This window comes from Stegodyphus dumicola, chromosome 7 (genome assembly GCF_044657685.1).
Source record: "Stegodyphus dumicola isolate Sdum_Otavi_A_Nest chromosome 7, ASM4465768v1".
Lineage (NCBI taxonomy): Eukaryota > Metazoa > Arthropoda > Arachnida > Araneae > Eresidae > Stegodyphus > Stegodyphus dumicola.
In genome coordinates, this window is record NC_140774.1 from 9,575,294 (window position 1) to 9,590,502 (window position 15,209).

Consider the following 15,209-nt stretch of genomic DNA (forward strand, 5'->3'; position numbering starts at 1 on the left):
ATTTTATTGTATTTATGTTTTACATGTCTAATGATTTGCTTTTCATGTGTATTAATTTTTGAAAACGTCTTTAACCTTTTGGAGCAGCAGCTCTTGGTAACTTTTAGGCGAGCTTTCTACAATAATTATTTTAAATATATACATTATTAGAAAACAGATATATATATTATTAAAATTAATTTGGGATATGTAACCTCTAGAAAATCGTCTCGCAGCTCAATGAAAATACTGTTTTAAACGCGGGAAATCAGAACAGGTGGCATCACAGTGACGTCAGATTATTGCCTGTTACGTCCCCCCATTAGGCTCGCGTCGGCGAGGAGTCGAACGAAGAAATGAGCTAGCCCTTCTATTTATCCCTGGGGCATGCTGGACCTATTTGTCAGTTCGCAAGCAACGGTAGTTCCGTATAATCCGCGATAGCTAAAGCGGATATTATACGCCGAAGACATCATTTGCATGACGAAATGCGTTGGAGGGCTGTTGGGATGTTGCAAGCTGGTGTAAGATACTCCGTTGTTGCGAGAGAGCTGACTGTACACCGTAGTGTCATCAGTAGGTATTGGCATCGTTAGCAGACGGATCAAAATCCTTGTAGAAGACATGGATCTAGATGCCGGAGGATTACCACCCCATCGCATGTCAGAAGAGCGGTGGAATTGGACCCATGAACATCGCAGTTGGATACCAGATTAGTAGGCCACGTACTCTTTACATATGAGTATCGGTTTAACATCCAGAGTGATCCCTCCTAAGGATAGGCTTGCCCGATTTCAGAAATGTTCAACCGGGACGCGTAAGGGCAGACCGCACATTGAGTTGAACAGTGTTAAACGAATGTCGCATACTGCGCATGCCCAGAAAACAATTTGGCGTAATTACTATGTTGGCGCGATTTGAAAAGAAGATAAATACGGTATATTGTAGATGTACCGCAATCTGATTGTAAACAAATCTGGCGTTTAAATCTTCGTAGAGTATAATGTAAATGTAAATTAATTACTGTGTTAAAATACTATTTTTTGCTGTACTGCTCAAAAAAATAGAAAGCTGAAATTATTGCGAAGTAATGTGAAGCAGTGTTTGCATTCAAAATGTAAAATATAATACCTATGAAATTCTGCACATTCCTTTGGAACTGTACAAATTTTCGTTCAGCAAAAGACTGAAATTTAGGATATATTAATTGAAAATTTATTTATTATACTTTTAAGCAATAAAAACAATTCAGGATTTACCATACGTTCCATTCGTACATACATAAAGAAACACTGAGGAATATAACAAGTGCTTGCAAATAACACTGAAGAAATTTTACAATTCCTTAATGCTAGTTATTAAATTCTTTGAAATGAGAAAATAAAAGCGCGAATATACGCTAACAAACTAAGCGAGATACTGCAGTTTACAATTACTGAATTATAACATGTAAACAAATTACATTTAAATAACGAATTATTACGAACAAATATTAAATGCACTGTTATTGACAAATTACAATGAAATATATATTAGAAAAATAAGCAAGTGCAATCGGTATGGACGTTAAAATAACTAATAAGCAAAGTTCCACAACATTACAGTTGTAAACATGATTCGAACACACCCGACAGCCATGGTGATCACGAATAAGCTAGCGTAGGGTTGCTTAGTCGCCAATATTTCTCCCCGCGCCAAAGGTACACCATCAAGCATTCGCAGTAAGCGAAATTTGCTTAACATTGTTCAACTCAATGTGCGGTCTGCCATTACGCAACCGGGACACCAGAATACCCCCCCCGGCGTCGCGGGTAATCAAGGGTACACACCCTTGCCGGGTCTTTAGAGTGTTTTAGAGGATCGCTTATTCTTAATGTTATGAATAAATGGTTATTTAATAGGAACCTAAACCATGGGTAATAATAAATGCATATAAATTTAAACATTTTATTTCTTACATGCTAATATTTATAAGTTACTTAAGTAAGAAGAAACACTTTAAATGAGAAATAAAAATTTGAGCAATATCTACATGTACTTTTCATTGGCTAAGACATTTTTTAGAAAGTCTTTTTTGTTTTTAATCTTGTAAAAATCTTCACAAGCTAATCCGATACTAATTTTACATGTCATCAAGCCTTTAACCGCAGAATTCCTTCATCAAACCTGTATCATCAGTCCATGCGCTGTTCATCAAAGAAAATATTCTCTTAACTGGTGCTGATGTCCCAGGTAATAAGAAGGCATACTCAATAATCTTGATCAGATTGGGGACCGCCATGTGATTCTCCTTGAAGTGATCAAACAGTCTGAGCCATTTTTCTTCAATTGAAGTAATCACATCTCTAGTAGACTCTTCTTGCTTCCACTCTTCCAAATTTGACTATAAATACCTCTTAGCAAGCACAACTTCGTCAAACATCTGATCCTTGTTTATTTACATATCGGATACATCAAGAAGACTGCTGTTAATGATTTCAGCAGAAGTTTCGGCGTTTTATACCATTAACAGCATTTGTTTTGGTCAGATTGACAAAATACTGTTCAGCCTTTGCAAAACTATTCTCCTAGAGGTCCAAGTATGCAATGCATCTTTGGCTGCTAAGTTTTTATCATTAGAACTCGCAGTCTTAAAAAAAAACTGGAGAGTTTTGATGAGCTAGCAGCACATGCTAAACTCTTTTTGTGTTTACTCGGCTGCAAATGATCTTTTATATCGAATCGACCACTGTGAGCAACAGAAAACTCTGAATTACAATTGGTGAAAATTTAAAACTTTCTTCTTGATCTTGATTGCCAGTACTTACCTTCTTCAAAAAAGGAATACATTCTCTAAATCCCCGGTGAATTTACACGACCGTTTTGGCATTAAAATGACGATACGATGACAGAGAACGCATAAATTTTAACTTAAAGCATAAATAAAACAGCGCTAGCTCACTAACACAACAGACACCACTGACAGGGATTGACAACTGAATGACTTATCTCTATTGAAAGCGGCTAGTGCCGAGGTGGGGTGTCCAATGTTATTGCACACGATGGGGTGTAGCGTGCAGGGAAATCTCATCTTGTGCTAAAGTTGCACCCCTTAGTGCCCAATATTGGACTCGCCCGGAAGCTTAATGGCAAACCGCACATTGAGTTGAACAATGTTAAACGAATTTTGTTTACTGCGCATGCCCAGGATAGTAGTTGGCGCAATTACAACTGTGGCTCAATTTTAAAAGAAGATAAATACGGTAAACGGTTGATATTGTGTTATCTGAGCGTAAACATTTCGAGGTTTTAAAACTTTTCAGGTTGTAAGTTGTTTCATTACTTAAAGTGTAACTATCGATTGTAAACTACGCAAATTTTGGTTTAAGAAGGATTATAAAGCAGGAAAATCATTACAAGATATATTAGCTGAATGCTTATTAATTATTCTTCTGAGGAATGAAAGCAATTGAGTATTTACCATACGTTCCATTCGTATTTACTTTAGCAAATTAAAGAATAAATCCAGTTTAAATTACTAAATTAAAGTAAAAAAAGTGGGCTTGGAATAACCAATCCATATATATATAAAACAGCTCAATTATGTGGTCTGATGCCTGCTAGGCATTCAAACTGACCCTATTTCCTGAAAACCGATACTAAATGTAATGTTTATGAACAAAATAAACCAAAATGAAATGAAATAGAAGCACATGCAATAAGCACAAACAAATTTCCGTAGTATTCCAATAGTAAAACAGTAAAACTAACATGACTAATAGGGTTGCTTATGCCCCTTAGTCTCCAGTATTTCCTCCCATGCCAACGGTACACCGTTGAGCATGCGCAGTAAGCAGAATTGGGTAACATTGATGATCTCAATGTGCGGTTTGCCATTACGCCGCCCGGAAAGCCTCTCGCATTGCGCATAGTCACAATTGTCGAGACAAGACGATACGATGACAATATTATTTATTGGTAGATCATCATTCTTCTATAGTTTTCACCTTTCATACGGTACAAAGATAACTAACAAAGTAATTATCCTAAATAATACTTCACAGTAAATTATTTTTAGGATTTATGGTCATCTGTAAAATCAAATTTAATTTTTACCGGGACGAAAAGTAAACCGGCCGGGACACCGAGATTTTGTCTGAAAACCGGGACTGTTTCGGTCAAACCGGGACGTCTGACAAGCCTACTTAAGGATAGTAATATGGCGAGAGGCAGGAACACGGTATCGGACGCCAAGCCTCGTCGAAAGAGACCATTACAGAGAAGGAGGCTTACTTGTATGGGGCTGGGATAGCAAAGAGCGCCAGCATCGGCTTCTGTGTGATTCTGGTAGTTCCGTCACAGCCGTCGGATATCGCAACAAAATTTTACATTTCTTGTGCATCCCTTTATCTCTGCAATGGGCATCGATGCATTTTTATGGACGACATATCGTCCATAAAAAATGCATCATTCCAGGAAACACACGTAGCTAGGTTACCATTCTCACTTACTACAGAGACTTGAAAGCCAAACAGTAATCGATTATCGCTCAAACTGGGATCACATAATCTTCAGAAGCAGAAATTTCGTCTGATTGGTTGTCTCTCTACCCGGGACCCGGGTATTTTCGGTAAGGTTTGAAAAAATCCCGCGTAGCCGCAACATTTTTCTGTAGCTAGGCGGGACTTCGCGTCCAGCGGGGCTCTTTTTTCTAGGAATCCTCCCATTTAAACCAGTGCTACCAGAATCTTGTTTCTCAGAAAAATCCCGTCTAGCAGAGACTGTAGCCTCTTTAAAACGATGGATAGCAGGTCGCAATTTGGTGCCAGACTCCCGCCACGAAATCGGGTCGGCAAATAGTGTTTGCAATTCAGGTTCCCGCGCAGGCAGTGCTAACCCAGTAGAACGCGTCGTCGAATTTCTAACATATAAAGTTCATAAAATATGTCAGATAGCATATAGATAAGTTTCTTTCGCGACGGGGGTTATATAATTACAACAGAACGGAAAGCTGATATGAAGGGATGTGGATCCGGCACTGTACCGTGTAAGATATTTAATATTTGTTTGAATTATGTTTGTTATTGTTTTCAATAAATAATCAAAAGGCATCTATTGTATAACAAGTGAATTAACATTTCAAAACGAAGACATTACATTAGGCGCTACTCACAACAAGCGCTCGACGACACTATTGCCAGCTTGCCTCGCCGTTGTGAAGCATGCATTTCAGCTAAAGGCTATCCTATCCGTTATTAGCGTTATGCTTTTATTTCACATTCTTCTGTGATGGTCGTAATACATGTGTCTTTGTATGTCTTTCCTTTATTGTTTTCTATGTGGTCTAGTAATGTCACACTAACCTCTTAGGTCTATTGCTTCATTCGCTGCTTTTTTTTTTTTTTTTTTTTCTTTTTTTGAGCAGGAGTGTACATAAAATTGTAGAAAATAAAAATATTTTATTTTGGGCTTTCAAATTCAACACATTTTGGGCTTTCAAATTGTTGATGTTCTTGATTCAGTTTCAAAGACAAATATCTTACACTCTGTCTACTGGCAACATATTGCTTTTAAACCGCTGAGTTTGTTAATCAAAATGTCAGTAAATCTTTTTACTTTCAGGATTATTTTTATTAAGAACGTCTCACTGTTTGAAAAATAAAGTTTTATTTGTACAAAATAATGGGTACAAAAATAAAATTTATGTATGCAGTTATGCCATATATGAATAAAAACCAAAAATCTCTAGCTGTAAGATGCAAATACAATCCATGTTTTGCGTTCACAGAAACAAAAAATTCACACAAAATTCGAATTTTGTACAGACAACTTACTTTGAAGAATACTGCTATCAGTATATTACATGACTTGAAGCATTTTGAATTCTTCAAAACAGCTTCGTTTCAGGTTTAAAGTTTGAAAAAATGCTAAGAGAAACATTCCTTAGAGAAAAATGTACATATTGATTATTGAGTCGAAATGCACATAAGTTTCAAGGACAATCAGCAAGCGACCAGTGTGCATATTATGTAAGTAATAGCATTTATACACAGAAACAACACTTTTGCTTTAAAACTGAGAATAATTTCCATGCATTTCACTATTTTAGCTCATTCATCCTAACAGAGATGCAATAAAACTTAAAACAATTTTTTATAATAAAACATTTCGCCATTTATCTCATCAATCATAAATTTTAGTATAAAGAAATGCTGCTTATATATAATACTCCTGAAAAAGAGTTTCTGATAGGATCAGTTAAGGACACAGATGCAATAAAATAGAATAAATTTTATAATAAAATATTTCACCATTAATCATAAAGTTTAGTTAATTGAGAAGCTGAGATTTAATGTTCCTGCAAGTGAGATGTAATAAAACTGAGAACGATTTTTGTAATAAAACATTTTGTCATTTAGCTCATTAATCATAAATGCTCCTGTAAAAAATACACTGATAAGAACTAAAGTTCTTGTAATAGAGATGCTGATAAGGCCTAATATTCATTTAACAGAGATATAATACATCATAACAATTTTTATAATAAAATGTTTCGCCATAGAAATTTCGATAAGGTCTATTATTCTTATAAAATAAATGAAACAAATCTGATAACAATTTTTTACAATAAAAAGCTTTGCCAAACGTCTCATTAATTATAAATGTTCACGTAACAGAAACGCTGATAACAATGCAGTCAAACCTCCTTAAAGGGTCACATGTGGAACACGAAAAACTGGCTTTTCCAGAATGACGTTTCATCTGGAGTTGTAAAAACAAAAGGCTTTTTGGAACAAAACAGCAAAATATTTAAATAAGTAAAGCATAACTATAAATAATAATCTATATTAAGTACTAAAGTACATTTTAAAACACTTTCAAGATGACACTTATCATAATACTAATCAAGATTAAAATACCTTGAAACTGATGTTTGATTTCTTTACTAACTATTGATCCAATTCTACAAAATTTCGCATTTTCTGAAATTGCTTTTCAATAGGCAGTGTGTACATTTTAGCGATTTCTAAACTGTTTAAAATGAGTTTTTGTTCGGCCCTTTCTATGAAATTTCCTCGCACTAACATTACGAACTTCCATCAATTACAGAGACCTTAGGTTCCAAAACTAGCAATGCTCTTTGTAAAACTAAAGATGATACAGATCTTCCAATTCTTAATCTTTTAATCATTCATTCAAATCCAACTTAAATGACCAGCTAACTATATTTACCGACAATCGAATGATAAGCGGCTGAATCGAATGTCTAATTCTCTCAATAAATACAAGATAATTTATAATTCTAATTTATTATTAAATACTAATTAAATGCAATATTTAGCTTAATTAATATTGTATAATTTATCATAAAATTTTGTATAATCTGCTATTAAATACTGATTTAATTAATAATTAAATTCAAATATTGTGTAATTTATTATTAAGTATTGCATTAGTTAATAATTTAAATTTTTTAAAATTAAGAATTATTAATTACACTTAAATAATATTGTACTTAATTATGTATATTCAATTAAGTTATTGTATTTAACTAACATTAAATATTGTATAGAATTAAACAAGTTATAACTGAATAAAACAAAGCAATTATAATCACTCTTACGACTATAACTATAGGAAGAGAACAAATAAAAAACAAAACTAAAACTAACAATATTATCAGAAGTTATTCATCCGCCTAATAAATTTCAAAATATATCTACATTGGATGTAGAAAATTCTAAATATAACTTTAAGTTTTCTTCCTCAAATAGAAATATGTTCGCTACTTGTCAGGAAATGGAGGAGAAACTGGTAAAATATGTAAAGAATTTCTTCCCCCATTCGGAAGGCAGTGATGGAATTACGAAAGAAGTTGCAATGGAACCTGGAAAGCATATCTACTTGCTTCCCTAAGGAAATGCGGAGTTCATATTTGATTGTCTTCTTGATTGACAGATTTTGGTTTTGTTAATTGATTTTAGTGATTAAATTATCTGATTGATTTCTAAGCACGGTAGTGTTTTCTGCTAATAATTTATAATAATAATACTAAGCACGGTAGTGTTTTCTAGAACATGAATTCTACAACATTCTGTGAGCAACAGTGCCTTTTTGAATAAAATTATACTGATCAATATTTTTCATGAAAATCTGCATAGAATTGCTCGTCGCTTAACTTCCTAATATCAGATATATTTTCTAAACTGACATTTTTCTTTCAGTTACGAACAAACACAAGCATTTCGCTTTCTAATTTGTGTACGACCCCTGAATATGATCCCCAAATTTAAAAGGAAATAAATATCTGAGTCAATTTTTGTCGTACGGGATCCATACCTTTTGCATTTTATGTATATAATTTTCCTATATTTAAGTGTTGCTAATAAAGCGTTCTTTTTCGTAAATTTTACAAAATTTATTTCTTTTAATTAAAAAGTACAAAAACTATATATTTGTATCATTTAAAACTGTTCTGTAAATGTAAGTATATGTCTCCAACCAACGGTTGCGAAAATAAAGGCCAAGTAAGGACTTTTATGGAGACGGTGTATATTATATAGAAACGAAATAGAAGAATTGGTGGCAAGAAAAATCTCTGACCTAATAAGGCTGAGTGACCTGAAAAGGAGATTTGATTGTATATAAAAACAAGTAATATACATTGTTATAAAAAAAGGAGATTTGATTGTATATAAAAACAAGTAATATACATTGTTATAAAAAAAGGAGATTTGATTGTATATAAAAACAAGTAATATACATTGTTATAAAAAAAAGGAGATTTGATTGTATATAAAAACAAGTAATATACATTGTTATAAAACATATATTTGCTATTGAACAATCGAAACGATTTCTTTCTTTGACATGCAGGAGACAATTTTTTCCCAGCTGGCAATTTTTTTACCAGCTAGTTACGTCCTCTATCTTTCATTCATCTCTTCTTGCTTTCTTCTTCAACGTCACGTGTTAGGTCTATAATCTTATGACCCTCTTGAGCGCCTTCAAAGTTACCTACCCAAGGATACTTTGGAGGGCATTTTGCACAAGTCTGCATGTATCTCATCTCCTGAAAGCCCTCCTGTACGAAAGGGACTGGACAGTTTTTGGGTAGATTGCAAGAGCTTTCCCTTTTTTCGCAGGCCCAAGGAGCGAAAGAATTGAGATTGGTTACTTTGGTTGGTTGTCGCATCCAAGATACCAGCTCTTGCATTGTCACAAACCACACGTCCTTGTTCTTTGACAGTAGGTTGTCCACAAAGTTTAAGAGGACTTTAGTCTTGTTTCGATCGGTAAACCAATTAACGTGAAAATACAGACCCAGCGGTGCTCTGTAAAAAAATAAGTGATATTAATGTGAGTAACATAAGCGATAAGAAACATAAGTAATAAAATAACACAGAGATATCGAACTGTAACAGAAGCATGCCAATATAAAATTTAAAATCTGGAAAATCATCAACCTTAATTAAGAGTGATTGTGTACAAAGCTCTAGCGATTTGAAGGGCGATCAGAAACAGGAAAGTCAGAGATATAATCTTTAAGAACATATTAGCGAATTTAATTGATGGCCGAGTAAATGACCTGAAATTTGAAATTTTGGGGAATCCGTGCATTTTTGTAACTGCTGACACAGTGATGAAATGGGATGACCAGAAGGTTATCAATGGTATTTTTAACAATGGAATATCTAGTCATAGAAACGTGTTTTGGAAAGTTATATCTCAATGTATATTTTTTTTATAGACACGTTGTTTCTAACATTTTTATTAGTACCAGGGGAGTAGTCGGAGATTTTAGTGCCCGTAGCGATCTTCTGTCGCCTTTTTCATTGCACTCTTAAAAAAACAGGATGGGACATAAGACATTATACCCTTTGTTTTGTATATTAAATATTTATTTATTATCGAAACGTTATAAAATGAATACATAGTTTTTGAATATGACAAGTTAGTTTAGTGCAGAATGCGTTCAGTGTGCCCATCTTTTTTTTTTTTTTTTTTTTTTTCTCTCCCCTTCAGAAGCGAACCTTCGAATTTGTCACAATTCCCCGGCACACACACGGCTTCTGAAACTGTACGATATAACTGGTCTATAAGAGCGATTATAAGGTATTTCTCCCGCCTTATTAGCGTGCCTTCGTAATGTAGTAGTCTGCACGCTGGGCGCGTATTCCAGAGGTTCGCAGTTCGATTACCGGTGAAGGCATTGCTCATTTTTCAAGGTTTCCTGCTTCCAATTAACCTAATGTCTCTACAGTGGCGCCAAACTAAAAGGGTGGTGGATGATGATTCTCCACACCCAGGATTGGCGATTGGGTCCCTTAAAAGCACCAGTCGCCCTTTAAAAAGAGGAGTATATAAGGTACTTCTCCCGCCTTCTTAGCGTGCCTTCATAGTGTAGTGGTCCGCACGCTGGGCGCGTATTCAAGAGGTCCGCAGTTCGATTCCCGGCGAAAGCGTTGCTCATTTTTCATCTTGTCTGCTTCCAAAAATACCTAATGTCTCTACACGATGAACTGCAATAATTTGCAGGCTTCCTTGCAAAAACCTTATGTTAATAATTTTTTTATAGAAAATCGACAGGGGAAGATTATGTGAGTAAATTAATTTCTGAAGGACGCGGTTACATTACACGCGGTTAAGAACATTACAAATGAAAAGTAGTCATGAATAAACTATATGTAATTGTCATAATATTGTTACGAAATGTACAGGCGCGGTAAGATGCCTTCCCCGCAAAGCAGGTTTAAGGTTGCCATACAATGCAAAGAAAGACAGGGTTGTCACATTTGGCGAGAAATCGCCCATTTGGCGATATGCCATGGACGGATGGAGAACCTTCTGGAACGAATTCTTGCAAGTTTAGCTCAGAATGTTCTCGAACACAAGCCCAAAACTATATAAATCCTGCTGGTCCGCAGTCAGTTAGAGTGTGCCTTGTCTAGAGTGCGAGATAGTTAGTATCGAGTTGGTGTCTCGTCTAGCGAGTCAATCCCTGCGGAGTCGATCAAGTTGACAGCCGGGCAGCGAGTGCCGAGTGGGTTGTCGAGTGCACAGAGAGAGTCTCATAGTGTATCGCGATTAGTGCATCGTCGAGAGAGTGTGTTGAGCTCCGGGAACGACTGAACCGAAGAGTCGGGAGCTGTGCTCTATGTGTCGTCGAGTGCATCGCGAGTTGTAGAGTGGAGTTCTGAGAGTACGTGGAGTTCCGAGAACGACCAAGCAGAGTCGGTAGCTGCACTCTAGTGCTTTGCCGTGAAGCTGTCTCCGCCGTGATAGGCTGATAACCTGGAGACTTTGTCGCTGATCGTGTCAGCGTGTTTATAGTAGTTCATCGAGGACTGTAAAAATGTGTTTTGGAACTGTCCTGACAATACTGGCCAGTAACTTCGCCTTTTTCATTGCTTTGTGTTTCGATACTTCATCAAGTAGTATTGTCATTATTCACTCCAAATCCACACGAACCCCGTACGAACGTGAAGGAAGAAAATAACGTAACAACTGGTGTCAGAAAAGAAAAATGCAACAATATTATTTCTTTAAAAGAAATACATTCTTATATGAATACAAAGTAATATGAGCATTACAGTATCTAATAAGATATCGTTCCTGTAACTTGAAGCTCGCATGTTCTTTTGGTTGTCTCTGCTACTCATTCGGCCTCAAATCATTCATAACTAATTAAGGAAGTTGAATGTGCAGCCTACGCGGCGAATTCGTAGGCTGAATGTCACTTCGTGTTTACTTCTATGCTATGTGTCGGTTCTTGTATTAGGCTGGCATTAAGTTCGACAGTTAGAAGAGAAAGGTTCGCTATAACCTTCCCAGGTAGTTTGCGAGGATCTGCCCTTGTTAGAAAGACAAAAATAATCCCTATGTGAACGAATCTGTTTTAAAATTTAGGGAAACTTGTTTTCTGAATACACTGAGGAAGGTGAAAACTGCGCGAATATTTTTTTTTTTTTTTTTTTTTCAAAACCTGCCGTTAAAATGTTAACGTGAGGAAATCCGGAGGAATTCGGTATCGTGAGGAAATACGGTATTCCTCACTGAATGGAAAACTTCTATTATATTTAGAAAACGCATACCAGTCATTTTCTGTTCAGTCTACTTTTATTAAAATCAACTGACATGTTTTCTTCTCAGTTTACTATTATTAAAATCAATTGACATTTATGATATCTACCTCTACTATTAAGTAATGAAGAATCTGTGTGTATGTATGCATGTTCCTTGCATTTTCGGAAAATGGCGACATCTAAACCACTAAATTTTGAACACACGTAGCCCTCCCCCCGAACATAGGCATACCGAAGCCGGACTTTTTTTAAAATTACTTATTTTATCTTTTGAGCGATTTTAATACATTTCTGATTTCTAATTTTTTTTTTTTTTTTTTTTTACACTTTAACCTGATTAATTTTAATAAAATGCATTTAATTCATGTTAACCTAATCAAAAACATTAAATATTTATACGAAATTACACTAGCTGCAGTCGTTAAAAATTATTACAGGTATTTCCTTTTTTTATAACAACTATTTTGGTTAGCAAAAATTTGGAAGAAAAAAAAAAAAAAAAAAAAAAATCAGAAGAAATCTCATGGGTTTTTATATACTAAAAAAAGGGGGGGAAGCACCTGATACAAAAAGGAAAGGCACATCATACATACTCTCCTCCGATGAGCATATACAGCAAATGTAACGAGAATTATTTATTTGCGCTAAAATAAACAAACACATCCATTAAAAATGAAACATACTTGTGAATTTACATGTAATGTAATGCTTCTTTTTAATCAGACCTATTTTACTGCTTTTAAAATTGATATACATGTCTAGTTGCGGCTCTGGAATACTTCGGAATTATCTCATGCAATTCTTGTCGACATAAAATGTTGCCATTCCTGCTGTACAAAAATTCGTGTTTTTACAGAGTTTAAATGCAAATAAAATGCTAGATAAGAATTTGCTTTCAGTGGTGGAGGAAAAGAAAAAAGGTCTGAATTCAGACAGCTTCTAATGAAGATATAATTCGTATCCAAATTCAGATAAGTGTCCGCAGTTTCTTAGATAATGAAAGTTTCTTAGATAATGATCTTTCATTAGATAATGAAAAGAAGAGATTATTTGAATTTAGTTTCCACACTGGCTCTTCTTTCTATTACTAAAAAGAGACTTACGATACTCAGAAAGATTCTACAAATACAACTACTGTTATTATTTATCAGAACAATTTTTTCATTTTTTGGAAGAGGGAGGGAATCTGAAAGGATTCAGATTTTAATAGTCGCCCAAAAGGTTTCTTTTAAAATTTAATATTGTTTATGAATAGAGATTAGCAACACAGGTGGCCCAGGTGGAATAGCGAAACATTTTATAGGGTACTGGATGAATAGACAATTAGGGTAACACGCGAACATTATACATCTTATGCATATTTGAAAAGTGAAAAATATAGAACGTAATTTTTAAAAAATGTTGAATGTTTTTAATTATATTTTTAATTAGAATTTAGTGCAATTTCATTGAAATCAGTACGATTCAAAAGTAAAAAAATAATATTCTTAAGAACTCCCCCTATTCCTTTTCAACAGTTTAGTTTGTTAATCATTTCAATTTAAGACTCAAATAAAAAATGAAACAATCTTGGATAATAGATCGTGTGAAATAAAACCTGATTCCAGGCAGAAAGTTGGCAACAGACATGGAAGTAGCTAAAAGCACACAGGCAGTTACCGTAACTATTATTTTTGTATTCAGAATTTAAATTGTTGACTAAAATCTGAGCATCGGTGACACCATGAGTGGCTTTTCTGAAGCCTTTTTCATATGTTACGCCGTTAAAAATTATGGAAACTTTACTATTCGTATCCCACGAGTAGTTCTAACTCGTTAGTGACGTTTCAAATTTTGTAAAATGACTTAAAAAAGCTATGTTGTTTGTTGAAATCCTGTAAAATTTAATTTTTACTGTTCTTATTCTTAAATTTGTAATAACTTAATGTAAATAACAGTGAATTACCTTACTGTAAGTTTCCTCATGTTTTGGCATAATTAATTCCTTACACTGCACCTACTTGTGTGCAAAAACTTTCAAATCAAGCAAATTTTTAATTGCAAACTCTTATATTAAAATACTGTTAAGAAAGGTAAACGGGAGTTTGTTGTGATTTTATGCACTAAGCGCAAATCGTTTCCTGTTAACTAAATTTAAAATTCTAGATTTCAATAATTAATCAAGTAACTTATAAGATATTTTCTCCCTCCTTCCAGTATGCCTTCGTGGGGAAGCGGTAGCACACTCGGAGCGTATTCGAGAGGTCCAAGTCCACTGCTCATTTTTCACATCTCCAGCTTCAAGATAACCTAATGGCTCTACAAACTAATGAAATACAGATTTCCAATGAATCGTAAAATACACATCTCTTAACAGGCACTTTACAGGCAGGTCAAAATAACGGCACTTTTAAAGACCTAAATTTAAATCCGAAATTTAGGCCTATGAGATATGAAAATCCGCGCGGACAGGACAGTGGTGTGCGATACAGGGGCACTCAAAATATACAGCGAGCCGAAAGCGCTCTCAAGTGGTCTGATGGTTGGGTAAAGAGAGGTGGGAGACCCTCGGATCCACCAACCGAGGTACTTACCTTCAAAATTTAGGACGGGAAGTGGGCGAAGTGTCACCTATATGGTGCTCTAGGTTCGTGCCAACACAAGATGGCGATATTAATTGCTGCGAGGTGAAAGGTCTTCTCTTCTCCGGAAAGAGCTATGCTGGAGGGAAAGAAAGTCCGCATCCTTCCACCCTATTTTGATAATAATTCGGTCCGAATGGCGCATGCGTGTTTGCGTTCATGGTCGAGGAGGAGGCGGTCGAACTATACTTCTCAGTTTTTGAAAAAATCGTAAATTCAGCGAGAGGACACCAGAGTCCAAAATAAAACGAGTTTCGGTACTCTTAAACGCACGCTGAGCGGTAAGTCATTGAACACTGATAGTTCAACCTGGGCTCGATTCCGGGAGAACAGACAAATGCATGGTCGTTTCTGTGGTTTTCCGCATGTGAAACATGGATATGAGTTAGTTTTCTGTAGAAAGACCTCCACAAAGGCATCCCTTACTTAAGACAGATAGTCCTAGCGTGCTTAGCCATAATCAAATAAACTACACAAAACTTTACAGTAGAAACAGAATTGCAGGTATTAGCTCTTTTAAATTAATGAAGTATCTAAAGGTATT

The 15,209-nt window shown here is 35.2% G+C and overlaps 1 protein-coding gene across 1 annotated transcript in view; it reads right to left on the minus strand.

The window, feature by feature from the left end:
• Positions 1-5,602: 5,602 nt before the first annotated feature.
• Positions 5,603-15,209, minus strand: part of LOC118204643 (chitin deacetylase 7-like) — a 56,960-nt gene continuing 47,353 nt past the window's right edge. The window contains exon 5 of the mRNA XM_035376947.2: positions 5,603-9,293. Within this exon, the coding sequence (XP_035232838.1) occupies positions 8,897-9,293 (397 nt within the window). The 3' untranslated portion in view covers positions 5,603-8,896. The remainder of the gene's footprint in view (positions 9,294-15,209) is intronic.